This window comes from Procambarus clarkii, chromosome 45 (assembly GCF_040958095.1).
Source record: "Procambarus clarkii isolate CNS0578487 chromosome 45, FALCON_Pclarkii_2.0, whole genome shotgun sequence".
In the NCBI taxonomy this organism is placed as follows: domain Eukaryota; kingdom Metazoa; phylum Arthropoda; class Malacostraca; order Decapoda; family Cambaridae; genus Procambarus; species Procambarus clarkii.
The window spans coordinates 13698936-13726549 of NC_091194.1; the positions used below are offsets into that span (position 1 = coordinate 13698936).

The following is a 27614-nucleotide window of genomic DNA, read 5'->3' on the forward strand; positions in this document are numbered from 1 at the left end:
ATGGCAGTGGATATATGTTAAAGTAGGTTAATAAAAAAAAGTTGAAATATGCTTTATAGTAAGAAAGAATACACACACACTGGTCTTCATATGATTGCTATTTCAATAGATACAGGACTCTAAATGCCCGGCTGCAAGGTGAATGTTGCCAGCAATGACAGCATCAGAACAACTAAACTACCCACTTCTAGTTGTTTGTGCATTTTGAGGCTTGACAATTTTGGATTCTTGTAGATATGTCATCTTGATGTATTTTCCATGATGATGTAGCTTCTGCTATAATGATTACATCCACTTTTAAATATGAGGTTAAGTGATTAAAAGTAAATCATATGTTTGTATTTCAAAATCCTTTAAATATCCTTTTAAGGAAAACTTTATATTTATAAAAAGAGTTATTTTACTTGGCCTCGTATACTTTGTTAATCACCCATTACCCTATACAACACAGTAGGCCTATGGTATAAATCCTCTTCAGCTAGCATTGTCTCATGATAATGCTGCAAGAAGATTCTTGATTTTTACAATTTACAATGTGTATGAATCTATTAGAATGTTTGTCTGTTCTACCTAATATTATTAGAAAGAAACACTACCTAATAATAATAATAATATTTAGTTGTTAGAATATTTATGAGGATGAGTTGGGGAGATATATGTACATGATTTAATGCCTACTGGACTTATTGACGGTGGCACAACTGAGGAAATTTATTTTCTGATTTGCTACATTACTATTTACTAAGAGTGTTATTTATGGTAATGAAGTTGAAGTCAAACTTCCACCCACTGATTGTTTTTGTAATACATTGTTGATTATATTGAACTCATAAAATATAAAATTAAATATTATACTGTACAGTACTATATTCAGTAATAATACTGTAGTAAGTATATTTAAAAACTATGCAAAAAACATGAAATGGTACTTAATTAGTTGTTACAGAATATGTATAATAAAGCCACTAATACACAAAGCAATTTAAGCCTTAAGCAAGTTGAATTGAATGTCAACTGAATTTTAAATCAATAATCCTCCATGATTCAGTTAAAGTCAAAGACATGGTAATGTAAGTCTTGCTAAATTCATGATTAACTTGGTCCTCCTTATGAATTGTGAGGCATTTTCTATTCTTAGAAATGCAAGGACAGTTTAGCAGCAGGGATGCTGGTAACATTGTACAGTATTATATAAGCGGTAGCTTCAGGCTGCTTTCACAGCTGTTACATTATATGTGTATTTTGACGGGACTCTCAGATCTGTAGATTTTATGTCATTAAACTCTGTGTATTTTGATAATGTTTCTGTGTTATTTGTGACAACAACTTGAGGACTATCAAACCATAGTTGGTCAGTGTTTATTTTTGATACTTTTGGACGTTTAGACTCGTGCCCTCGGTAACTATCTTGAATTTCAGAGATCTCGCCAAATTTGCCCTCGGGCTTCAAAGAGGGACTATGGCGCCGGGCAATGTTTCTCTGAGCATCGTAAGTTTTGTATTTGTCATGAAGCTCTGACATTTCTCCAAACTCGCCTTCAGGTTTGAGTTTACCACTATGACGTTTGGCAATATTTCTCTTTGTTTCCTTTTCTCTATAACTATCTTTAACTTCAGTGATCTCACTGAAATCGCCTTCGGGCCTTAGTTTAGCTGTGTGGCGTTTAGCTATGTTTCGCTGAGGGTCGTGGTTTGTATATTTATCATGGAGCTCTGACATCCCACCAAAGATGCCTTCGGGCTTTAGTTTGGCACTGTGACGCTTAGCAATATTTCTCTGCGTCTCTAAATTTCTGTACTTGTCTCGTATTTCTGTGATTTCGCCAAACTGACCTTCAGGTTTTAGATTTGCCGAATGTTTCTTTGCTATATTTCTGTGAGTTTCTAGGGCCTGGTATTTGTCATGAACTTCTGAAGTCTCGCCAAAATCACCTTCAGGTTTGAGGTTTGCAGAATGTTTCTTGGCAATATTTCTGTGTGGTTCCACGGCCTTAAATTTGTCATGAACTTCTGATGTTTCACCAAAGTCACCTTCAGGCCGGAGGTTTGCTGAATGTTTTTTTGCAATGTTCCTATGCGTTTCAAGGGCTTGGTATTTATCGTGAACTTCTGAAGTTTCACCAAAGTCACCTTCAGGCCGGAGGGTTGCTGAATGTTTTTTTGCAATGTTCCTATGCGTTTCAAGGGCTTGGTATTTATCGTGAACTTCTGAAGTTTCACCAAAGTCACCTTCAGGCCGGAGGTTTGCAGAATGTTTCTTGGCAATATTACGGTGAGTTTCCAAGGCCTTGAATTTGTCATGAACTTCTGAAGTCTCGCCAAAATCACCTTCAGGTTTGAGGTTTGCAGAATGTTTCTTGGCAATATTTCTGTGTGGTTCCAAGGCCTTAAATTTGTCATGAACTTCTGATGTTTCACCAAAGTCACCTTCAGGCCGGAGGTTTGCTGAATGTTTTTTTGCAATGTTCCTATGCGTTTCAAGGGCTTGGTATTTATCGTGAACTTCTGAAGTTTCACCAAAGTCACCTTCAGGCCGGAGGTTTGCAGAATGTTTCTTGGCAATATTACGGTGAGTTTCCAAGGCCTTGAATTTGTCATGAACTTCTGAAGTCTCGCCAAAATCACCTTCAGGTTTGAGGTTTGCAGAATGTTTCTTGGCAATATTTCTGTGTGGTTCCAAGGCCTTAAATTTGTCATGAACTTCTGATGTTTCACCAAAGTCACCTTCAGGCCGGAGGTTTGCTGAATGTTTTTTTGCAATGTTCCTATGCGTTTCAAGGGCTTGGTATTTATCGTGAACTTCTGATGTTTCACCAAAGTCACCTTCAGGCCGGAGGTTTGCAGAATGTTTCTTGGCAATATTACGGTGAGTTTCCAAGGCCTTGAATTTGTCATGAACTTCTGAAGTCTCGCCAAAATCACCTTCAGGTTTGAGGTTTGCAGAATGTTTCTTGGCAATATTTCTGTGTGGTTCCAAGGCCTTAAATTTGTCATGAACTTCTGATGTTTCACCAAAATCACCTTCAGGTTTGAGGTTTGCTGAATGTTTTTTTGCTATATTTCGGTGTGGTTCCATGGCCTTGAATTTGTCACGAATTTCTGATGTTTCACCAAAGTCACCTTCAGGCTGGAGGTTTGCTGAAGGTTTCTTTGCAATATTACGGTGAGTTTCCAAGGCCTTGAATTTGTCATGAACTTCTGAAGTCTCGCCAAAATCACCTTCAGGCCGGAGGTTTGCTGAATGTTTTTTTGCAATGTTCCTATGCGTTTCAAGGGCTTGGTATTTATCATGAATTTCTGAAGTTTCACCAAAATCACCTTCAGGCCGGAGGTTTGCAGAATGTTTCTTGGCAATATTACGGTGTGGCTCCAAGGCCTTGAATTTGTCATGAATTTCCGATGTTCCACCAAAGTTGCCTTCAGGCCGCAGGTTTGCTGAATGCTTCTTTGCAATGTTCCTATGTGTTTCAAGGGCTTGGTATTTATCGTGAACTTCTGAAGTTTCACCAAACTTGCCTTCAGGTTTTAGGTTTGCCGAATGTTTCTTTGCAATATTTCGGTGTGGTTCCATGGCCTTGAATTTGTCACGAATTTCTGATGTTTCACCAAAGTCACCTTCAGGCCGGAGGTTTGCTGAATGTTTCTTGGCAATATTTCGATGTGGTTCTAAGGCCTTGAATTTATCATGAATTTCTGATGTTTCACCAAAGTCACCTTCAGGCCGCAGGTTTGCCGAATGTTTTTTTGCAATGTTCCTATGCGTTTCAAGGGCTTGGTATTTATCGTGAACTTCTGAAGTTTCACCAAAGTCGCCTTCAGGTTTTAGGTTTGCCGAATGTTTCTTTGCAATATTTCGATGTGGTTCCATGGCCTTGAATTTGTCACGAATTTCTGATGTCTCACCAAAATCACCTTCAGGCCGCAGGTTTGCAGAATGTTTCTTTGCAATGTTCCTATGAGTTTCCAAGGCCTTGAATTTATCATGGATTTCTGACGTTTCCCCAAATTGACCTTCAGGCCTAATGTTAGCAGAATGTTTCTTTGCAATACTTCGATGACTTTCCAGTGGTCGGTATTTGTCTCGAATCTCTGACATTTCTCCAAACTGGCCCTCTGGCTTTAAGCTTGACCCGTGTTTTGGTGCGATAACTCTTTGTGTCTCAAACTGTCGGTACTTGTCTTTAATTTCTGATGTTTCTCCAAACTGCCCTTCTGGACGAATATTTGCCTGATGTTTAGGGGCAATGTTGCGATGAATACCAAGATCGCGATACATGTCATGAACCTCACTCCTTTGCCCAAAACTTCCCTCGGATCGTAAATTTGCTTCATTCATATTGACTTTTGGCAGTTTAGACTGAAATTCTGTATAATTATTTTGAGATACAGAAGGCTTTCCAGCTGCCACTAGATTTGTTTTCTGTCTCCAGATGACTGGCCTCTCCACTGGGAATTCACGGAATTTGTCTTTGACTTCACTTTTTTCTCCAAAGGTCCCGTTGGACTTTAAGTTGTCTGGGATCCTGTAAGAGAAGCGATGCTGGCCTCCAAAAATGTGGAACATGGAATTGTTCTCTGATGTGTTTCCAAAATTCCCTTCACTCTGCCGACCAGTGCGTATTCTTTGCCCTTCGAGTCTGGAAGGATCGGTAGGTTGATAACTGTCTTGAACTTCACTTATAGTAGAAAGCTTTCTTGCACTCTTTAGACTATCATACATTGTACTACAGGTACCCTTAAGATTTTTGGTCTAGGAACTTGTCCTGGACCTTAAATTTCTCACTTAAGTCCCATTGATGATGGAGATTGTCCTTGATTTTATTCACTGCATGACTTATAACATTGTGACTTATATTTATGTTTAACTCCTGGTGTGTTAAAATTTATGTTTTGTAATAAGCTGTATTTTTAGCAAGCAATTTTTATTGCAAAAATAAGCAATTTTTATTTGTCCTGTACTTAAGTTACATTTCTAAGCTCAACTTTGTAACAGAGTATCACATCTCTATTTTGCAGCACGCCACTTGGCCCTCTTTTCTCCAAACTCAACTCTGTATTCTGTGTCTTTATCAAGATTTCCCTCTGTTGAGAGATTTGCACCTTGTTTCTGAACTACAGGACGCTGGGTGGTAAACTTGCGGTGTTTGTCTTGCTTCTCGGTTACTTCACCAAAATCTCCTTGTTGTTGCAGATTATCTTTGTATTTGATTTCTTTACGTCTTTGAGCTTCCTTTTTATCAAATTCCTTGTCATATTCTGTATCCTTTGAGAAACTGCCCTCAGTTGCTAGATTAGCTCCTTGGCGATAAACTGTAGGGCGTTGGGTGTCAAACTTGCGATGCTTGTCTTGTGTTTCTGTTACTTCACCAAAGTTTCCTTCTTGTTGCAGATTATCTTTGTACTTTATCTCCTTACGTTTCTGGGCGTCCTTTTTAGCAAACTCTTTGTCATATTCTGTATCTTTTGAGAATTTCCCCTCAGTTGCTAGATTTGCTCCTTGGCGATAAACTGTAGGGCGTTGAGTGTCAAATTTGCGGTGTTTATCCTGCGTTTCTGTCACCTCACCAAAGTCTCCCTGAGGTTTCAAGTTGTCTGTTCTTCTTTGGGCAGTGCGTTTATCAGGATCTTTATTGTGGTACTGTTTGGCGTATTCTGTATCATCTAAAAAATCCCCCTCAGTTAAAAGGTTTGCTCCCTGTTTCTGAACTATTGGGCGCTGGGTATTATATTTGCGGTGTTTGTCTTGAGTCTCAGTCACTTCACCAAAATCTCCCTCTTGATGCAAATTATCTTTATATTTTATCTCCTTACGTTTCTGGGCATCCTTTTTAGCAAATTCCTTGTCGTATTCTGTGTCTTTTGAGAAGCTGCCCTCAGTTGCTAGATTTGCTCCTTGTCGATAAACTGTAGGGCGTTGGGTGTCAAACTTGCGGTGCTTGTCTTGTGTTTCTGTTACTTCACCAAAATTACCTTCTTGTTGCAGATTATCTTTGTACTTTATCTCCTTACGTTTCTGGGCATCCTTTTTAGCAAACTCTTTGTCGTATTCTGTGTCTTTTGAGAAGCTGCCCTCAGTTGCTAGATTTGCTCCTTGTCGATAAACTGTAGGGCGTTGGGTGTCAAACTTGCGGTGCTTGTCGTGTGTTTCTGTTACTTCACCAAAATTACCTTCTTGTTGCAGATTATCTTTGTACTTTATCTCCTTACGTTTCTGGGCGTCCTTTTTAGCAAACTCTTTGTCGTATTCTGTGTCTTTTGAGAAGCTGCCCTCAGTTGCTAGATTTGCTCCTTGTCGATAAACTGTAGGGCGTTGGGCGTCAAACTTGCGGTGCTTGTCCTGTGTTTCTGTTACTTCACCAAAGTTTCCTTCTTGTTGCAGATTATCTTTGTATTTGATCTCCTTACGTTTCTTAGCGTCCTTTTTAGCAAACTCCTTGTCATATTCTGTATCATTTGAGAAATTTCCCTCAGTTGCTAGATTTGCTCCTTGTCGATAAACAGTTGGGCGTTGGGTGTCAAACTTGCGGTGCTTGTCTTGTGTTTCTGTTACTTCACCAAAATTACCTTCTTGTTGCAGATTATCTTTGTACTTTATCTCCTTACGTTTCTTAGCGTCCTTTTTAGCAAACTCCTTGTCATATTCTGTATCATTTGAGAAATTTCCCTCAGTTGCTAGATTTGCTCCTTGTCGATAAACAGTAGGGCGTTGAGTGTCAAACTTGCGGTGCTTGTCCTGCGTTTCCGTTACCTCACCAAAATTACCCTCTTGTTGCAGATTATCTTTGTACTTTATCTCCTTACGTTTCTGGGCATTCTTTTTAGCAAATTCCTTGTCGTACTCTGTGTCTTTTGAAAAGCTGCCCTCAGTTGCTAAATTAGCTCCTTGGCGATAAACAGTAGGGCGTTGGGTGTCAAACTTGCGGTGCTTGTCTTGTGTTTCTGTTACTTCACCAAAGTTTCCTTCTTGTTGCAGATTATCTTTGTACTTTATCTCTTTTCGTCTTTGGGCATCTTTTTTAGCAAACTCTTTGTCATATTCTGTGTCATTTGAGAAATTTCCCTCAGTTGCTAGATTTGCTCCTTGGCGATAAACAGTAGGGCGTTGGGTGTCAAACTTGCGATGCTTGTCTTGTGTTTCTGTTACTTCACCAAAGTTTCCTTCTTGTTGCAGATTATCTTTGTACTTTATCTCTTTTCGTCTTTGGGCATCTTTTTTAGCAAACTCCTTGTCATATTCTGTGTCATTTGAGAATTTTCCCTCAGTAGCTAGATTTGCTCCTTGGCGATAAACTACAGGACGTTGAGTGTCAAACTTGCGGTGTTTATCCTGCGTTTCTGTCACCTCACCAAACTCCCCATCTTGCTTAAGATGATCACTTGCTCTCTGTCCTTTAGTTTGTCTGTCTACATATTTCTTATAGTATTCTGCTTCATATTCAGTATCTTCTTCAAAGTTCCCTTCATTGCTTAGGTTTGCTCCCTGCCTCAGCACTACTGGCCGGTGGGATTGGAATTGTTGATGTTGAGCGTGTGTTTCAGTGAGCTCGCCAAAGTCACCTTCAGGGGCAAGGTGGGATCCGTGCTTGTATATAGTCGGGCGAGAGGTTGTGTTGCTTTGGTACTGGCCCTGGTGCTCTGTTTCTCCTTCTAAAAAGCCTTCTGTACCAAGATTGTCCTTCTTGCGTCCAACCTGAAATATTATAATAATATGTCTCTAAGTACAACATAGAAGCCTGTAATATGAAAAATAATTGGTGCATTAATCTTAAATCACATGAGGTAGTGGGACAAAAGTTTGGAACACAAATATATCTGTGAAAAAACACACAAGATTAATTGTCCATCATTTAAGGGTTTGCTATGAAGCAACATGGATAAATAGATGAAAAATGAGTTAAATGAAGTAGAATTCATAGTTGACACATAAATAATTTGATTTTTGTATGAATAATAAAGATAATAATAACTAAATGTAATGGACAATAAAATTGTAGTAAGACAGCTTAAAGTGCTTAATACTTTTGAATAGCAAATAACTGCTTTAGATATTGAAATTATAGATTAGGGAATAAGTTAGGTAATTGACAGTGCCACAGTTTTTAAATAATACTACTGTATACATAAGAACATGATACAGGAAATGCATATTAAATAAAGCCACTAATATGCAAAGCATTTTGTAGGTAAGTTAATCTTCTGGTTGTTCTAGTATCTTAAAGTTGGAAAGGATATTTTGAAGGTCATATTGTCAATATGACAGCTGTGATGTATATCATTATGTTCCACATACAAATCTTGTATTTCTCAAAAATGTATTTAATGACTTTTGCTGGCATTTTGACCATTTGAGAAGTTTTTATACATCCATTTAAAAGGGTTCGATAATCTTTTTTGTTTCCCAATTACCCATTGATCATTATTGTATTATCTGCTTCATGAGGTTATATTCCTTTGATTTGGGGTTTTTGGTGTCTCTCTTCAGCCTTCTCCATCTATTCTAGCTAGGTGTGATACTTTGGCTTTGTGGAGGGGTTCATTGGTGATTCATGCTTGTCTTGTCTGGCTGGGGATTCTTATGCACTGTCTTGTCGCGGCTCTGTCGCTACAGTACTTGAATCCTATTTAATGCGAGATATTCGTATTGGCTGTGTTGTTTGTTGATCACTTAGCTCTGGTCTCTTGTTCCAGGGCTTGGATGTATCAGGTAATCTGGTGTTAATTTCTTGACTGTGATACAGTACCAGATTTGCCTCCTCTCTCCTCACAGTAAACCCAGACCGATTTCTTCCCTTTTGGGGTATTGAAAGCTACCCTGCTTCTTGGTGGCAATTTAGCTTGGGAAGATACTGAGGGGCCCCTCCCCAAAAACAGTTAAATATAATGAAATGTTTCTTCTTGGTAGTTTCCTCTGTAGCTCTCTGTCTCCACCCACACAGTTCTACTGTGATATTTGGAGGATAATTTATAATAATAATTCATTGTGTTTGGGGGACAGGCAGCTAGTGTGTGTTTATACATGTTAGGCTTATATCGAGGTAAGGTCGAATTACTGACCCTGCCCAAGATGCAACCCCACAACAAGCTGACTAACTCCTGAGTACCTACTTACTGCTAGGTGAACAGATGCATTAGGTAATAGGAAATGTGCCCAACCATTTCTATTCTGCCCGGGATTTGAACCCATAATTCTCGATTGTGTGTCGAGAACAAACCTGACTGTACTACCAGGATGGACATTAGGTGGTGCAACAATGACTAGGGTAGTGTCCCAAGAAAACTGGTGGCCAGTGCTGCTACTTGGAGGAGTGCAGAAGTGATGGACCAGTGGTTCCTGAATTTACCCAAGGGCCATTATGTATCTAGTGGCCTTGATGGGGACAGGAAACTGGCAGCTTGTCAAAGGCCTCCCCCTTAATTTTCCTGACAATTTTTTCTAACTGGATTTTGAATGGCAGTACAGTACAGTAATGTCTTTGCATTTATGGCTTCAACAGTTCCATGAATTTATAACCCTATGGGTTTAAGTGCATCTACTTTCTGTTCTACAGTGTGGTTTGAGCTTGAAGCTGTTGCCCTTGTGTGCATTACACTGGACCTGTTAATTTGTTAACCCAAACCACCTCTTGAAGAAGAGGTTTGGATTAACATCATTCAACTTATTCAATATTTTAAAGGTCTCAATGAGATTAGTCCTGCCATGTCTGGTTTGCAGTTTTGTTAGTCCTGTGGCCGGCAACCATTCAGCTTCGTAAATTCCTTTGTGAGCCCCCCATGCCAAGAGGACTGTATCCTAAGCATTGAGAGTTCACCTACAAATATACATTTATTATGCTAGAAAAAGTTCAATGCAGACTTCAGAGTGATCCAAATCATTCCAAAACTTGGTTAACTCCGTCATACCAGAAAAGATTTATTGCCACAGGACTAACAACTTTTATTTAGTAAATAATGAGAATACTGTACAGTATATTGATTTTTGTATTTGACACACAGGAAAGATACAATGGGTCCTATGTCCTGAATTTACCTGAATTATATACTCATGCAAAGCAATAAACAAAGATAGTGTGTTTAGCTAGTCTTAAAGCTGAAAAAAGTTAGTTATTTTTAATGTTAAGAATTTGTAGTGATTTGCAATTTTATGTATCTTTTTCCATTGTCGGTGACAGGAAGCCTGTTAGGCTTATCTAGGTCACTCCTCCCCTTCCCTCAGCACCCCATAGGCCAACTACTGCCCTTCCCCAAGATTCAACTCATACCAGCTGCTTATTATTGGGTAACTCCTAATTACTAGGTGAACAGTGGCATCAGGTGAAATGAAACATTCCCAAATGTTTCTATCCTGTTATGGGATATAGAAACATTTGGAACCTTTCAGTTGTGACCCAACTATACTGAGTCCCAGTGGTCACATGTTGGGTAAATGATGTTAATTCAACATTGCTCTAACATGTTTGGTCCACTGGGCTACTACACTATAGAACAACATTCAAACAGTGCTTAATCTAGTGAGTATGGTATACCAGACAACTTATTATCTCCTAAGACTTTTACAACAATCAAGTTATACTAATAGGGTCTCTTAGTAAAGATGGTTTCAATACTTGACTTGTAATCAGGGATCCCGGATTCGATCATTGGTGAGGTGGTCACGGTACTGTGTACGTTTAGGGGTGATCCTAGACGGCATGGGTTCGAATCCTGGCCGGGTCAAAGAGTTCTTAGTGAATATTATATATATATATATATATATATATATATATATATATATATATATATATATATATATATATATATATATATATATATATATATATATATAATTTATTATACATACACACGGGCTTCCTGTTCCCCGACAACGGGAATTATAAGACATTAATCCAGATCATAGGGGACATGGGACAGTAGTTTCAAGCTCATCAAGCCTAAAAGTGTTTAAAACGACAATAAGAATTTTTTTTAGACCCGTAGGGTATCGGGGGGAGTCTGTAGTTCGCCTCAGGGAACCCCAACAAGTACAGCCTTTCAACGTTTTAGTGGCTTTACAAGAACGTAAGAACTCTTGTATATATAAATACAACAAAAACAACAAAATTTTCACTCGCCTTATTTCTGTAGTTGCTGTCGTATCCCTTGTAGGCGGATTTGACTTCACTAATCCCATCAAACTCGCCCTCTGGCTTGAGGTTGGATCCCGGCCTGAAGGGAGCCTGCCGCTCGTATGCGTAGAGAGGATTGTAACTCAAGTACCCACCGGATGGATCGTAATTTTCGTCGTTTGGGTCTAAGGCCTCGTTGTTTGGGTCGTAATATTGGCCTTCAGGATCGTAGTATTGGTTATCAGGGTCGTAATATTGGCTATTAGGATCGTAGCCTTGGTTACTGGGATCGTATCCCTGGTAACTAGGGTCGTAACCCTGGTTGTTGGGGTCGTAACCCTGGTTGCTGGGGTCGTAACCCTGGTTGCTGGGGTCGTAACCCTGATTGGTGGGGTTGAAGCCCTCGTAGAAGTCGTCGTCAGCGGCCTCGTAGGTTGGATTGTTATAGTAATCCTGATTAACGGTTGCCCTGTCGGCAATAATAAAAATATTACTATACAATAATATGACATATCTGAATTAAAATACAGCTGCAAATTATTATCTAGCTCTCATAATGATTCTTACATAATCAGAACCTTTCTTGTGCTGATCTTAAATTTTTGCGACAGCTTCCGCCTGTGAAACTGGTGCTCTTCTATCTTCCATATAATTTGAGCAAGTTGATGCAACTTTCACAAGTCATACCTCTGCTAATGTTGCAATAAACAATATTCTGGAACTAACCATTCTTTTGGGGGGTTAAGACAGACCTTAACATAAACACAGTCCTCAATATCGAAAATGAAAGACTGCTTCACTTCGCAATTGCAAGTTTTGAAGAGCATCCCACGAACAGAACAGGAGTACTAATATACTTTTTTTTTCTCTTCGCGGATACTTTCCAGAATTTGCAACTGTAGAGTAAAATAGTTTCCTTTTGTCGGGAGCAGAAAGTCTGTTTAACATCGTATTATCGTTGTACGAGGTATTCCTCGGTCAACGACCGCCTCCTAAGATGGAACCTGTTTACTGCTAGGTGAGCAGAGGCATCAGGAGTAAAGAAATGTACCCAAAAATCTCGCCGTCCCGAAATGGTTGGGTACAATTTCTTTCATTTGATGTCGTTATTCACTTTTCAGAAATAGGTACAATGGAGTCAGGGAACTGTTGTGGGGTTGCATCCTGAGGAAGGTCAATAATTAGACCTAGGCGGCCTAATGGGGGGGGGGGGGAAGAGGACCTCTTTCATCCAAAAGAAATTCTTTTATCAAGATATTCAAGTTATCAACAGCTGGACATAAAACAAATCAAAATAGTTAATTATCGGAAGACATCAAATTAACTTGATATCAGCACATACCAATCGGTCGTAAAACAATAAAAAATTACTACTTACGAGTAGTAAGGATAGTTGTAGGTACTGGCGTACTCGTTCCCCTGAGAGTACTCGATGGGGTAGTTCGCAGTCGGCTGGTAGGAACGTGTAGTTGACCCGTCACCGTAGCGACTGTTGGGGAGATGAGGTGGTTAGTAGGAGCAGAACATGGGTGGTTAGTGAGTGGAGCTATGGGAGAGGAGGTGGAAGAGGCATATAAGAATATATATATATATATATATATATATATATATATATATATATATATATATATATATATATATATATATATATATATATATATATATATATCCCCCTATACATGAAGAATACCATATCTCATCTGAAGATGTTCCAGGAAGGAACGAAATGTTCTGCATATAATACATCATATATATATATTGCTGTGTTTTATTCTCCTAAACCCCAAACTGACAATGAATTTCAGTAACCTAATCACCCCACTCGACGCTGATGCAAAGAAGATTGTCAGACGCATCGATGCCTGAACAGCAAAATCAACAATGTGTTGACTATCAACCAAATATGCATAAAGAAACGCTTGCTGCAACGCTGTACCAATATAATATACAGGGTGCCCCAGAATGAGCTGTCTCTATGAAATCAATCGATTTTTTTTAGAAACCTACCTAATATCCTGTTTTTACTTATGATACAAAAATAGATATATAAATCATAAGGCAAATCTTTATTGCAAAATGTCAACATATGCTCCGTCTGTAACAGCAAGCTGCTGTGGCTCGAGAAACTGCTGGAGCATATCAAGGTAGTCGGTGCCTGTTACAGATGCTTCCTGAAATAAAAATGGGCCCGAAATTTGGGATTTATTTGTAACTTATTTAATTTTAATGAGCCATAAATTTAAATAATTTAAACATTTTTAAATTTACAACATACAGTAAACTTGATAAACATGAGCTAAAAAAAAATACAATTTCATAGAAATAGCTTATTTTGGGACACTATATGAATGCATAAGAAAATGCATAAGAAAATGCAAATATTTCCCCTGAAAGAAAGGCGAACAAATTATATATGGACTGTGATGCATATACTTACACCCAGTAAATCGTTGAAGATTTGTGTATACTTAACAAAAAATCATAATATCTGTGGGTGGCGCATTGTACACACTCGTTTGTTTTGAAGCCCACATTTTGGGAGAATTCTGAGTAGTAGAAGCAAGTCCTACGGCTGATGCCATCTAGGGGCAGAAAATAACACTATCACCGGGCCAACAGAAGCCCATAAGGCGGGTTGTTGTGCTGAAGGTCACATTCCCGTGCTTCGATTTCATTGGAAGAAACTCTGTGTTGACATTCACCTCAGTAGCCAATCACAGGAAACAATCAGCTCATAGCTCCGCCCAATTAATGACTCCATCTCAAACGTTTAACAGTGCCTTCATGCTGATTATTTATATCGTACTGCTTTAACTCAGATTTTTGCTTACATTTATATTAAAAATGATATTTTTTTTTAGAAATACCTAAAAATAGGATTTAACAGTTGTTAAAAAAGAATGTTGCATTATGGCTGGTATGATGCCCCGCCCACTCATATTAAATTTAGTGTTTAATTTTGTCACCAGATGGAACTACTTGTCAGGTACGACCGATACGGTGATGATGTCGCATGCTAGGTGGCCTAGCTATTAATTTATAGAAATTGTTTTATCCAATAATATTTCATTATTACATATATGCAAATTATATATTAGTCTTCAGTAAAATGCACATTTTGAATATATCAGGGATAAAACACTAAGTCATAAGAAAGGTTGATGATCTTAACACTGGAGTTTAGAGGGCGGAGCCTCTACTTGATCCCTGCCTGTGATTGGCTGTTGAGGATAATGTCAACACAAAGTTTCTACCAATGCTCTGCGAGCGTGGGAACGCAACCTTCACAACAACCCGCCTTATGGGCTGCTGTTGGCCTGTTGATAGTGTGATTTGAGGTCCCTAGATGGCACCAGCATATTTTCTATGGCTCTATTCACCTTAAAATTCTTCCAAAACATAGTCTCGCCCTCTGAAGGTGTTTCAGAAAAACACACACGTCATCAATATTTATTTCTGAGTTCATTATTATTTAATTTTAAAATTTTGTTGGGTAAAGTGCTCGCTTTTCTGTTCTACATATATCTCTCTTTATGTGAATTTTTCTTTAGTTTGTTTCTTCCATTCTTATGCTCTCATTTATCCAATTAATACATATATACAAGAATTATCACAAATATATATGCGACTGTAGTGAGGAAGACAGTATGTAGCGAGGATGATTACAATGATGAGGATGGTCTTGTGTAGTTTAGATGGTTACAGTGTCGAAGATGGTAAGTAGTGATGATAGTTATAGTGATCAAGATACTGAGTAGTGAAGAAGTGATGTCTATCACCTGAACATCGCCGAGTACCCCCCCCCCCCCTTCCCCTTGAGTACCTTATACATGGATTAAGTCGAATAACAATGACCCCCAAATAGAGAACCACGGGACTTTAAACATTATCAGTAAAAATTAACCTTCGTACATAATAATTAAGAATGGGGAAAGCCATCTAGGACAAACAATTTCAAACTACTTTGGAATATTAAGATGAAATTAGGAAAGCATCAAGAAACTATACGAAGTACGTATAGCAGGGCAAGCAAAGACAAATCCTAAAAGGATTTACAGATATATCAAAGAAATATTACATCTTTAAAAACTTTCAGGTCATATAACTGATAATGAGAAAGAAATTAGTATTCTAAACATTTTTTTTATTTCTGTATTTACTAGATAAGATCATGATACGTTAGCAATACCTGAACAAATCTATGGAGGTGGTGAAGAATTGTTGAATTGTTTAGTCATTACCAGAGAGGAAGTTATTAAACAGAAAATTTAAAGTCAAACAAATCTCCATGGCTAAACGAAGCAACCCGTCCTCAGATCAAGTCCATTCCATCCAGCAGCCGACCCCAAAGACGCATTCAAAATTTTTAATATGCTGTTCATTCAAAACAGGAATTTTCTCAAATATAAATTAATATTATTATGTATTAGCATATTGTGCATATTTAGGCATTTGTGGTGGTTAGTCCACAATAGATTCGTGTTTAAGTTCTGTTGGCGATTATTTGTATATGTAGTACGTGGGTGAAGCATTTACAGCGTTGTGGTTCGAACAAAAGTCATCAGCGAAACACTTGTTCCGGAAGTGTTCGAACGTCACAAATTGTGAGTCGTGTGTAAACCGTTTTTCATTCATAAACAGCTGGGGTTTGACGGGTGCATGGAATGAGCTTTGGGCCTTTGTTTATGAGGACGGGCTGGACGAAGTATTAACGGTCCAGGATACGACTTGATAATGGTTCAGGACGGATCGAAACGTCTTCGTTTCTCCATTTTCTGATGAGTGGTGTGGTCATCACGAAGTGGTAAGTTTTAGACGCGAAAAAAACACATTTAACCGCATGTTTATTGTAAACAAACGCCACACTCACCAGTATAAACGTCATATATCAGCTTACTCTACTTATATATTTCCCACAACAAAAGACCATCTGATCTTAATAGTATGAATCTAACCTAGGTAATAATCGTCCAATTCCTAGGTAAGACTTAATCCTACAATAATTAAATCCACGAATATTATTAAATCCAGGACTGACTGGAAAGTGGCGAGGATAGAAATAGCCTAAGATGCTCTATACTTTTGAGATGTATTTTTATTACTTCAATAAACTTAATTGATCTTGATCCGGAAAGTCGTCACCTTCTATTTTCAGGTGTGTGGACTGGGCGTCTAATGTTCAGCCCCGCTGTTGTGACTTGCTGTTTGCACGTCATTAAAACACCACACACATTGCGAGACTTTCTATAACATACTAATTACACTTTATTTAAGCTTTTCACCGATTATCTTCATACAAGTCATCAGTAAAGTCACAATAATGTAAGCTGAAACTTGTAACTCTGGGGACAACAGGCTGCGTGTAAGTCGAGAGGTATCGCCCGCTTCTCTGTGAGTTTACACGGAGAATTTACAGTTTACACTGAGAATTTACAGTTTACACGGAGAATTTAAACTGTTTACACATATTTTAGTTCTTGACATGATCGAGAAGTAAAGCATTCTTGCAGGCGGGTCAGCGAGCTATTGTAGTGGCTCTAATAATCCTTCTAGAGATTGATAGGCTACAAGCCTAACACCAAACCAATAACTTTACTGAAGGTAAAGTAGTGGGTGAACTGTATTTCCAAACGGGCAAAATATGCTCGAGTAAAGTAGGATAATAAGCATCATTAACGTTTTCAATGTAGTTTCAACGTTATCAGCGTAGGATGAGCATTATCATTGTAGGATTAACGTAAGATAATTATAAACATTGGAATAATGTAAGTTAATTATAAAGGTAGGATTAATGTAAGGTAATTATTAACGTAGGATTAAAGTAAGATATTTATAAACTCAGGATTAAAGTAAGAACATTATAAACGTAGGATTAATATAAGATATTTATCGCAGGATTAAAAGGAGATAATTATAAACGTAGGATTAATGTAAGATAATTATAAACATAGAATTAACGTATAATAAACATTATCAACGTTATATCAGTGATATCAACGTAGGATGATATAATTAATTAACGACATTATAAACGTTAATGTTACGTCAACGTCGTTTGCCCAAATATGCCCGGGAATACCCACCCACACGGCTATCACCACGCTTGCTATATGAGGTACTAAGGGCCCTGCTGTGGCTCTATGCCCCAGTTCCTCGGTCACTAAGCCACGCTCTTTGTTTACGGTATAACTGGGCCATAGATGCGTTGCCTTGACACAGACAGGAAGCTCGGGTTATCGATTCCTTTTTAGATATACGGCGCTTCACCGGTTGTAAGTTACATTGTGGATAAGATAGGTTCGTCTATAGATTTTAAAACCTAATCTAACTCAGCGCAAACTTTACCCAAGCCAATTTAAACCCAACGGAATCTAATATAGCTGAAGTTAAACGAATGCATCCTAACTTAACGATTCAAAAGGTTTTGACGGAAAACGAGTTTCATCGACCCGTCTTGTGTAGGATTTGACAATACAATAGTATACCGTTTCAACGGGTAGGCTCAGAGACAAACGCAAAATTTCCCGCGCTCTACGGTATCGCTGCTCTTTTATGTACACCCAACCCAACCCAGTTCGACCCGACCCAAACCTCAGGATGGATATGGGGCCCCACTACTACTCATAGGATAGGTATGGGGGCCCCACTACCACTCGCAGGATGGGTATGGGGCCCCACTACCACTCGCAGGATGGGTATGGGGGCCCCACTGCCACTCGCAGGATGGGTATGGGGCCCCACTGCCACTCGCAGGATGGGTACGGGGCCCCATTACCACTCGCAGGATGGGTATGTTTGCTGTTATTGTGTACATTAAAGACTATATCAATACCGGCGCTCCAGCTTCAGATTCTATAATAAAGTAGTGTATACCTTTCGTCATTATCACTGAAATATTGTACATCATTTGCTATATTTCTTGAACATTTCATATATGTTTATACCAAACGAGAAGTGAACTGTTTACCCCCCATCACACCTACAAATAACTTTGAATTATTTTAATCAAAGTCCGAAACGCTTTCTTACTAATGCATTTGTTAAATATTTATAAATCTATTGATTCAACTACTGTATCATGTTCTGAATAATTCGTAATAAAATTTTTATTATATTAATAAGAAAATACACTCCTTAGGAATGTAAATCAGTCCATAATTAAATTTTGTGTAAGCACACATATATATATGCTGTGTAAGTTGAATAGTTTTATATGTATGTACTGAGTTTTAGGAAGCCATGTGTTATATACTGAGTCAGTCAGGCAATTCGAATATGTTCCGTCCATGGGAGAATTTACAACTTCAAGAATATACTCGATGAATTGAAATACAATCTGTCCAGTGAAGTACATTTAGGAATGTTCGACACAGGGTTATCTTGAGGGTATATTGAGATGATTTCGGGGCTTAGTGTCCCCGCGGCCCGGTCCTCGACCAGGCCTCCACTCCCAGGAAGCAGCCCGTAACAGCTGTCTAACTCCCAGGTACCTATTTACTGCTAGGTAACAGAGGCCTCAGGGTGAAAGAAACATTTTGCCTATTTATCTTCGCCTCCACCGGGGATCGAACCCGGAACCTCAGGACTACAAATCCGAAGCGTAGTATTCTGGATACAAATTACATATCGAGAACTTGTTATTAGAAAGTTATTTTGAAATCAGTCTTGGTGTATATTGGTATATTTTCGCACCAATGTGGATTTTTTTATTTTAGATTATGTAAACAATTCAATATCAGGAAACATAATTTTATTTAACCAATCTCACGAAAACCAGTAATTGAGCTGCTGCGAGTCAATTATTAATTAGTTTTTTAAGGATTTTTCTTCGTGGGTGACAAGAGTAATTGACAAAACCCAACATTTTCGTCCTGGGGATTTTGTGAGCGAGCGTCAGTAGTGTAACTAGACTGTTGTTGAATGCAACCTGAGGCGTCACGGCTGCCAGTTACAGGAACCGTGGCGATGGTTTGTGTGTCATGCGGTCTGAGGGAGTTATGTTGGTCGTTAGGACGCGACGTGGACACGGTACAGCCTCTTGTTGTGGTGGTGCTGAGGCCTTGTTTCTCCGTGTGTGTGTGTGTGTGTGTGTGTGTGTGTGTGTGTGTGTGTGTGTGTGTGTATGTGTGTGTGTGTGAAACCAAGAGAGATGCAAAATAGAGCGCGCGCGCGCGTGAGAGAGAGAGAGAGAGAGAGAGAGAGAGAGAGAGAGAGAGAGAGAGAGAGAGAGAGAGAGAGAGAGAGAGAGAGAGAGAGAGAGAGAGAGAGAGAGATGAAGAGTGTGTAAGAGACAGAACAAATATAAAATAGAATGACTTAAAATAACATACATCAGATCTGGAGTAAATATTGCAACCCGTTCTTGCACATTCTTATAGTCAATATTGGCTAATTAATAAGTGCATATGTGACATATTAATTTATTGTGAATATTTTATTTTACCTTGAAACGCTGAATAGAAAACACCAACCAAACCAAACCTTCTTGGTATGTAATAAGCAAAATATAACATGACATATACCACACATGTACTTATTAATCAGCCAAATAGTGACTATAAGCAATAAGTCATATATGTACTGTCATGTGCAAGAGCGGGTTGCAACTATACAACACTCCAACCAAACTCCACTTCGAACTAAACCAGCTAGAATAACACAGACCTAAACACCAACACTCCAGCCCAACCTTTTGTTTTGATAGCACTTATAGTAATGATGGGGGACCATAGTGCTATACGTACCACAGTGCTATACGTACCACAGTGCTATACGTACCACAGTGCTATACGTACCACAGTGGTATACGTACCACAGTGCTATACGTACCACAGTGCTATACGTACCACAGTGCTATACGTACCACAGTGCTATACGTACCACAGTGCTATACGTACCACAGTGCTATACGTACCACAGTGCTATACGTACCACAGTGGTATACGTACCACAGTGGTATACGTACCACAGTGCTATACGTACCACAGTGGTATACGTACCACAGTGGTATACGTACCACAGTGGTATACGTACCACAGTGCTATATGTACCACAGTGGTATACGTACCACAGTGCTATACGTACCACAGTGGTATACGTACCACAGTGCTATATGTACCACAGTGGTATACGTACCACAGTGCTATACGTACCACAGTGCTATACGTACCACAGTGGTATACGTACCACAGTGCTATATGTACCACAGTGGTATACGTACCACAGTGCTATACGTACCACAGTGCTATGCGTACCACAGTGGTATACGTACCACAGTGCTATACGTACCACAGTGGTATCCGTACCACAGTGGTATACGTACCACAGTGCTATACGTACCACAGTGGTATCCGTACCACAGTGGTATACGTACCATAGTGCTATACGTAGTACTGTACGTACTATACCGACGTACAGTACTACGAAATTAGAATGAAGAAACCTAAACTATTGAGTTGGATAAACCGGAAAACTATTTTTTACTTGTGTTGCAAAGACAAAACAAACTAAACCTATCCTAACTTCTCCTAGGCCTAATTCATGATAACTGAGACCTAATATAGTACATATGTGTGCTATACTAGGTCTAGGAATATTTAAATATGTGTTTTAGCTTCATTTATTTTAAAATAATTTTTTAACTAGTCACCATACTATTATTTAAAAGCTAAGACCGTACGAATTGTGACTACTGACGATCGTCCCAATAGCTATCTAAACAGGAGGATGGCTTGGGGAAATGACATGATCACAACATACAAGATTCCTAGAGGCATTGACTATCTAAACAGGATGATGGGTTGCAGTTCATTTCTGGAAGAAAAACTCCTAAATGTCAATACAAGGAAATGACTTCCCACCAGGACGATGAAGAAGCTAACGACCCTTACGCTCATTAGCTTTAGAGGCTAATAACGCGGTGCTCGACTCGTTAGTGACTCCTGTGCGTTTTATGTGGCATTACCTGTCATTCTCAAGGAGAGAGAGAGAGAGAGAGAGAGAGAGAGAGAGAGAGAGAGAGAGAGAGAGAGAGAGAGAGAGAGAGAGAGAGAGAGAGAGAGAGAGAGAGGGCGAGAGAGAGAGAGAGAGAGAGAGAGAGAGAGAGAGAGAGAGAGAGAGAGAGAGAGAGAGAGAGAGAGAGAGAGAGAGAGAGAGAGAGAGAGGAGGGAAAGAAAAACAAGAATGATAAGGAGAATAAGAATGAGAATAATAAGGAGGAGGAGGTAGAGGAACGACAAGAATAAAAAGGAAAATCAGACGAAGAATGAGGATAATAATAATAAGGGGCTTAAGAAGAATGAGGAGAGGAATAAGAAGTACAACCAAGAGAGCAATAAGTAGAACAAGGGGAATACACAGAGGAATGTAAAGAAGAGAAATACAAGGGAGAAGAAGATAATATTAAAAAAATAGGGAGATGAATTTAGACGGAAGAATCAGAAATGAGAATAATAAAAAGGAGAAACCCTGTGGTAACTTTGTTGACTGCTTTTATACACCTTCAGAGCATGATTTACAGCTTCACGAACCTTCAGAGCATGGTTCACAGCTTCTGGAACCTTCAGAGCATGATTTACAGCTTCACGAACCTTCAGAGCATAGTTCACAGCTTCGTAAACCTTCAGAACATGGTTCACAGCTTCAGGAACCTTCAGAGCATGGTTCACAGCTTCACGAACCTTCAGAGCATGGTTCACAGCTTCACGAACCTTCAGAACATGGTTCACAGCTTCACGAACCTTCAGAGCATGGTTCACAGCTTCGTGAACCTTAAGGGATGGTTGACAGCTTCGTGAACCTTCAGAGCATGATTCACAGCTTCGTGAACCATCAGAGCATGGTTTACAGCTTCAGGAACCTTCAGAGCATGATTCACAGCTTCGTGAACCTTCAGGGTATGGTTCACAGCTTCACAAACCTGTAGTGCTTGTTTTATTGCTTCATAATGCCCTTACGCGTGATAGTTTCTGTAAGACAACCTTGCATGGTGCACACGATGGCTCGTAAACCTCTGTTACCTTGCTTCTCTGTAGCTTTAGTGCGTCGTAAATCTATGGTTCATTGCTTCATCTTTGCTGCGTTTCATGCCTCCCTCCTCTTCCAGCACGCCGTGTTACGGGAAGGTTTCCCTTCCCTTCCAGTACACCCTGTTACGGGAAAGTTTCCATTCCCTTCCAGTACACCCTGTTACGTGAAAGTTTCATTCCCTTCCAGTACACCCTGTTACGTGAAGGTTTAATTCCTCTTCCAGCACGCCCTGTTACGTGGAGGTTTCCATTCCATTCCAGTACGCCCTTGTGTGAATGTCTTCCTTTCCCCCTCCCAGCACGCCCTGATTCCCATCGTTCCTCCACTTCTCGGGGACAATATAATCTTAGAACATTCTCCACAGGAAGGGACAAATGAGTGGGTCTTGGGGCATAAATTAATGGTGTTAGATTGGCTCCCTGATGTGCTAATTATAGTCGTGGGGCGTTGTGATGTGGTAAGTGGTGTGTGTGTGTGTGTGTGTGTGTGTGTGTGTGTGTGTGTGTGTGTGTGTGTGTGTGTGTGTGTGTGTGTGTGTGTGGTTTCTATTCAGAAGTCCCGCTTGATATTACTCTGCTTTTTTGTGAAAATCATATTCGTCTAAAGACCAGCACAAGAGGTAATAACTACACTTTTTGTAATATTTTGTAATACTATAATTTGTAATATTATATTAAATATGGTAATATTATATAATATGTATATATTATATGTTTAGCACTCCCCGTGGCACAGTGGTAAAACTCTCGCCTGGTGCTTCACGAGCATTTTGACCTGGGTTCGTATCCTGGCCGGGGAGGATTGATTGACCGCCAATCCTTAACTGTAGCCTCTGTTCACCCAGCAGTGAATGGGTACCTGGTTGCTAAACGATTTGGCGGGTCGTATTCCGAGAAATAAAATATTAGGATTAAGAACCCGCCCGAAACGCTATGCGTGCTAGTGGCTGTACAAGAATATAAGGACTCTTGTATATATAAATAAAATTAAATAAATAAAATGTCAAATAAGGGTCTCCGTGGCTTAAGGTCGTCGTCACAAAAGTCGACAACGCTTCACAAGTCTCTGCTGTGGGTCTAGGCTCGCCACTTGCTGATGAGATGTTTGAGTGTAGTTATTTTATTATGCACCCCATACCCATCCTGAGAGGTAGTGGAAAGGGTTATATCGTGGGTTGAGGGATTGAACCCACGATGTCAGTGAGTGTGGGCGTTCACATCTGGTGTTCTGGTGAGGATTCGTCTCATTGAACCTCCGCACGTCGCCACGAACCGGTTAAAGAGCTGCAACGATCTCACTTGAAGCAGGATATATAATATTGAAGAGTATATAATTATATTACATAACTTAAACCAGAGTACTTGAAGTTACATATATACACCATATAATCTTGAGCCAAAGTCATATATGTATCGACATCACCTTGAACCAAAGTCACATATGTACCACATCACCTTGAGCCAAAGTCACATATGTACTCACATCACCTTGAGCCAAAGTCACATATGTACTCACATCACCTTGAGCCAAAGTCACATATGTACCACACCACATTGAACCAGTCACATATGTACCACACCACATTGAACCAAAGTCACATATGTACCAACATCACCTTGAACCAAAGTCACATATGTACCACACCACATTGAACCAAAGTCACATATGTACCAACATCACCTTGAGCCAGAGTCACATATATACCAACATCACCTTGAGCCAGAGTGAATGAATGGACACGCTTACCAAATCTACATCAAGGTTCCACACGAACTAACCACAGTATTATTGCTGTTTCACTTGACTGTTAGTACTCTCATGAGTTGTGCGTGAGCCAAGGTCACCAAGTTAGGTGTTTTAGCCTTGACAATGATTTTCAACCCAATTTACACACCTTCCAGAGAACCCAAAACAGAAAACCTCCTCTCAAGGTGTTATTTTATAATTAAATGTTCCTTCCTGTACGTGAACGTGCTTGTCTCTCTCTCTCTCTCTCTCTCTCTCTCTCTCTCTCTCTCTCTCTCTCTCTCTCTCTCTCTCTCTCTCTCTCTCTCTCTCTCTCTTCTGAGAGACGGACCTCTCCCTGTCAGTGCCTCATGGCCAGCATGTCTAATAACCTTTGTAGATATAATTCTCTCCTGAAGCCTCTCATTTGCATGCATGAGTGAAGGTCGCTGGAGCTCAACTACTCGAGCGAGTAACCCCCCTGGCCCCACCACCAGAGTACCTTTGTGCATGCAGAGTGATATAATGCTGGTTGTATAAATACAGTACCCGGCTACAGTAGGCTTCATTCACCTATAAACATTTGGAATGTAGGTTGTTTCTATAGTTGTGGTGGGACTTATAACATGTTGCATTAATAGTTGTGGTAAGAGAGTTGGTAGTTGTAATATTATCCAGAATAGTAGAGCAATTGTAGCCTTAATAACAATAAAAGGTTTAAATTGTAATGGGTGTTAAGATGGAATTAGTGGTGTTTATGTAGTGGGGTAGCAGTGGTGGTAGTGGAGTATCAATGGTGGTAGTGGAGTAGCAATGGTGGTAGTGGGGTAGTAATGGTGGTAGTGAGGTAGCAGAAGTGGTAGAAACTATGTTAGTAGTAGTATTATTAGCAATAATAGTTATGTTACAAATTTCTTGTTCTTTTTCTCTAATTTTTATCTGCCCTTGTCTTCGCTTTTGTCTTTAATATGTTTACAGTCTCTGGTATGTTCCTTGCTTTATTGTTTATATCTCTGTGGCCTCTCCTTCCATATCTGACAACTTGTCAGTGTCATTTAAGCAGTCTATCTCTCGTTCTCTCTCTCTCTCTCTCTCTCTCTCTCTCTTCCCTTCCTTTTTTCTCTCTCTGTATTTCAGTCTCACCCTCTTTCTCTATTTCTTTTCCACTATTGTCTCTCTTTCTCCGCCATCTTTCTTGAGATCCATTATAATTAAGAACGTGATCAGTCTGACTTATAAAAAGCAATTTCTTTTATTACGTGTTCCGTCACAGGATCAAACAGGAGCTAATAACAGTATTGACGAGGCGCTAATCGCCAGGGGAATGAGCCAGTGTGGTGAAATACGCGCCCGAGTCTCGCTGGCATGACCCATATGGCCCGGGAAGGGGAATGTTTGGAAATGTTTATTTTACAGCTGAAATCCGAACGTTTCGTCTCCTAGTGAGGACTCAATGTTCAAACAACATTATTAAACAAACGTAAACAAGTTTTGTTTGTATTGCGACATAGCTCTTGTGTAATTTTGTTTGTTTTTGTTTTGAGTGGTCGAGATTCCACACAGTTACATTGGGACCTCACGCCAACACTGGGACCTCTCGCCAACACTGCGACCTCACGCCAACACTGGGACCTCACGCCAACACTGGAACCTCACGCCAACACTGGGACCTCACGCCAACACTGGGACCTCACGCCAACACTGGGACCTCACGCCAACACTGTCACCACACACACCAACACTGTCACCACACACACACCAACACTGTCACCACATGAAGACATCAGCATGCATACGTACACATTACCACGAATGCGCACATAACCTTACATTCACATATACACATACGCTTGTGTGCGTAGAAACTCAAGCGTTCAGCTTGTATGTTAAACTCGAGCTCACTCCACCCATAACCAATCATCAATCACTAACAACACAATTACTCTAACAAACTACTTGTCTAACGAAATAAAATAACAGTAGTATCTACTTAAGAGTTAATTAAGATTGAAAACGAAAATTTTCGTGTCACGAATTTGCGTAGGTTTCGTGGGAAGTTAAAATTAAGATAAAAAAAATAATTATATTGCCCTTGGATGAATTGTCAAGACGGAATTTACGAGGAAATTATTTTTGAGCGTAATATTACATTTTTTGTATTGTATCTATGATTATATTTTTATACAGATTAGCAAATTATCCCCATAATAGTATCTTCTTTACAGATTAGCAAATTATCCCCATATTATCGTCTTTACAGATTAGCAAATCATCACACCAGCCACCCTACACCCCCTGTTGCTAGGAGACGCAGTACCCCTTCTCCTGCTTTACATTAGGGGGTGTATCACCCCTCCCTGCCCCCCCTCACCCCCCTGCTCACCCTCCCTCTGCACCACACCAAGAGAGCACCCTAGCTACCACAGATGTTCACACAAGCGAGACGAACACTTGTACTCGGCTTCACACACCTGCTTACAACCAGTCAACGGAGTTCTGCTTGGATGGATTTTTGTTTTTGATGAGCAAACTGAAGCCCATCATCAAAACCTATGGGCCAGCGGGTTCATTATGGGGGAGAAAATGAGTACTATTTTAGTCACTAGTTCTTTGTATTTTGTGCATTTATCATTGTGATTTTCTTAGGCTATGCCACTAGTTCTTCATTCGCATCCAGCCTGGAGATAAGATGTGTTCCATTCACATCCAGCCTGGATTGTAAACACTAAATTAACATAATCATAAAAACTTACCTACCTTACCTACCCTTACCTAACCTTCCTTACCTAGCTCTACGTATAAATTACCCCAATTCTAAAATTATTCTATATTTTAGAATACAACCACGAAAGGAAAACAAAAATTAACGATTTAATATGCAAGAGAAGTGACTCCACACCCAGCAACCACGCCACGACGCCTCTCATTATCAGCCATATAGGACCCCATGATGGGGTGAATCCTCTCCCCTTTACTTTCCCTTCCCTTCCGTGCTCCATGACCCTCCCTGCTATTCCTTCCCTCCCCTATCCATCGAAGTCGATGGATAGAAATCGTAATTATTAAGGCTTTCAACAAATGCGACACATTTTTTAGCATGCTGGTCGATTGCGTTAAAAATATTCGACGAATTGGATGACAGGATTGGTTGAAGCTTCAATGTTGTGACAAACTGTTGGATACAGTGTAATGGTGGCACTGTATTGCTTGGATATAGCATCATGGGCACTGTATTGCTTGGATACAGCGTCTTGAGGCACTAAATTGCTTGGATTCAGCTCCATGGGGCACTGCATTGCTTAGATACAGCACCATGGGGCACTGCACTGCTTGGATACAGCATCATGGGGCACTGTAATGCCTAAATACAGCTCCATGGGGCACTGCATTGCTTGCATACAGCGCCATAGGCTGCTGTACTGTTCTGTTTGGATTCACGATAGCATCACCAAAATGGCAAAGAGGACGAGTGATTTAATTGTATATATCTAATTACACAGCGCCCCGTGGCCCTACGGGCTTACCATAGCCCGTGCTACTTGGAACTTTTTGTTCCAGGTAGCGAATCTTAAACAACAAAAACAAAGCCCCGTGACCGGACGCTAGCCAACATGCTCACAAAGAAATCACAATGGCCTGAGATATCAATGAAACTCTTTTTGAGGCAATTGACTCGAACTTGCGTTCGGGTGAATCCCATTAGAACGCAGTCGGTTATGGGCCAGTGTCTGGGATCCACTAGAACGCAGGTACGAGTCA

At 39.8% G+C, this 27614-nt stretch overlaps 2 protein-coding genes across 2 annotated transcripts; both read right to left on the reverse strand.

The window, feature by feature from the left end:
* Nucleotides 1-41: 41 nt before the first annotated feature.
* Nucleotides 42-4720, reverse strand: LOC123770121 (uncharacterized). The gene has a single exon (XM_069301445.1). The coding sequence runs from the start codon at nucleotides 4718-4720 to the stop codon at nucleotides 1205-1207; it is 3516 nt and encodes a 1171-aa protein (XP_069157546.1). The 3' UTR covers nucleotides 42-1204.
* A 276-nt stretch (nucleotides 4721-4996) lies between these two features.
* Nucleotides 4997-26804, reverse strand: LOC138350276 (trichohyalin-like). The gene is made up of 6 exons (XM_069300882.1): nucleotides 26755-26804; nucleotides 21632-21920; nucleotides 16385-16491; nucleotides 12481-12591; nucleotides 11109-11571; nucleotides 4997-7690 (listed from the first exon to the last, which is right to left on the reverse strand). Exons 1-6 carry the CDS (start codon nucleotides 26802-26804, stop codon nucleotides 5006-5008), a joined length of 3705 nt encoding a protein of 1234 aa, XP_069156983.1. The 3' UTR covers nucleotides 4997-5005.
* Between the last annotated feature and the right edge of the window lie 810 nt (nucleotides 26805-27614).

What these genes read in the sequence shown, in the direction of transcription:
- LOC138350276 (XM_069300882.1), bottom strand. Translation starts at nt 26,804, where the DNA reads ATGGGGTCCTATATGGCTGATAATGAGAGGCGTCGTGGCGTGGTTGCT. An exon ending in CTGTGAACCATGCTCTGAAG is followed by an intron (nt 16,492 to 21,631) that starts GTTCGTGAAGCT and finishes GTAAACTCACAG; the next exon opens with AGAAGCGGGCGATACCTCTC. An exon ending in TACAACTATCCTTACTACTC is followed by an intron (nt 11,572 to 12,480) that starts GTAAGTAGTAAT and finishes TATTGCCGACAG; the next exon opens with GGCAACCGTTAATCAGGATT.
- LOC123770121 (XM_069301445.1), bottom strand. Translation starts at nt 4,720, where the DNA reads ATGTATGATAGTCTAAAGAGTGCAAGAAAGCTTTCTACTATAAGTGAA.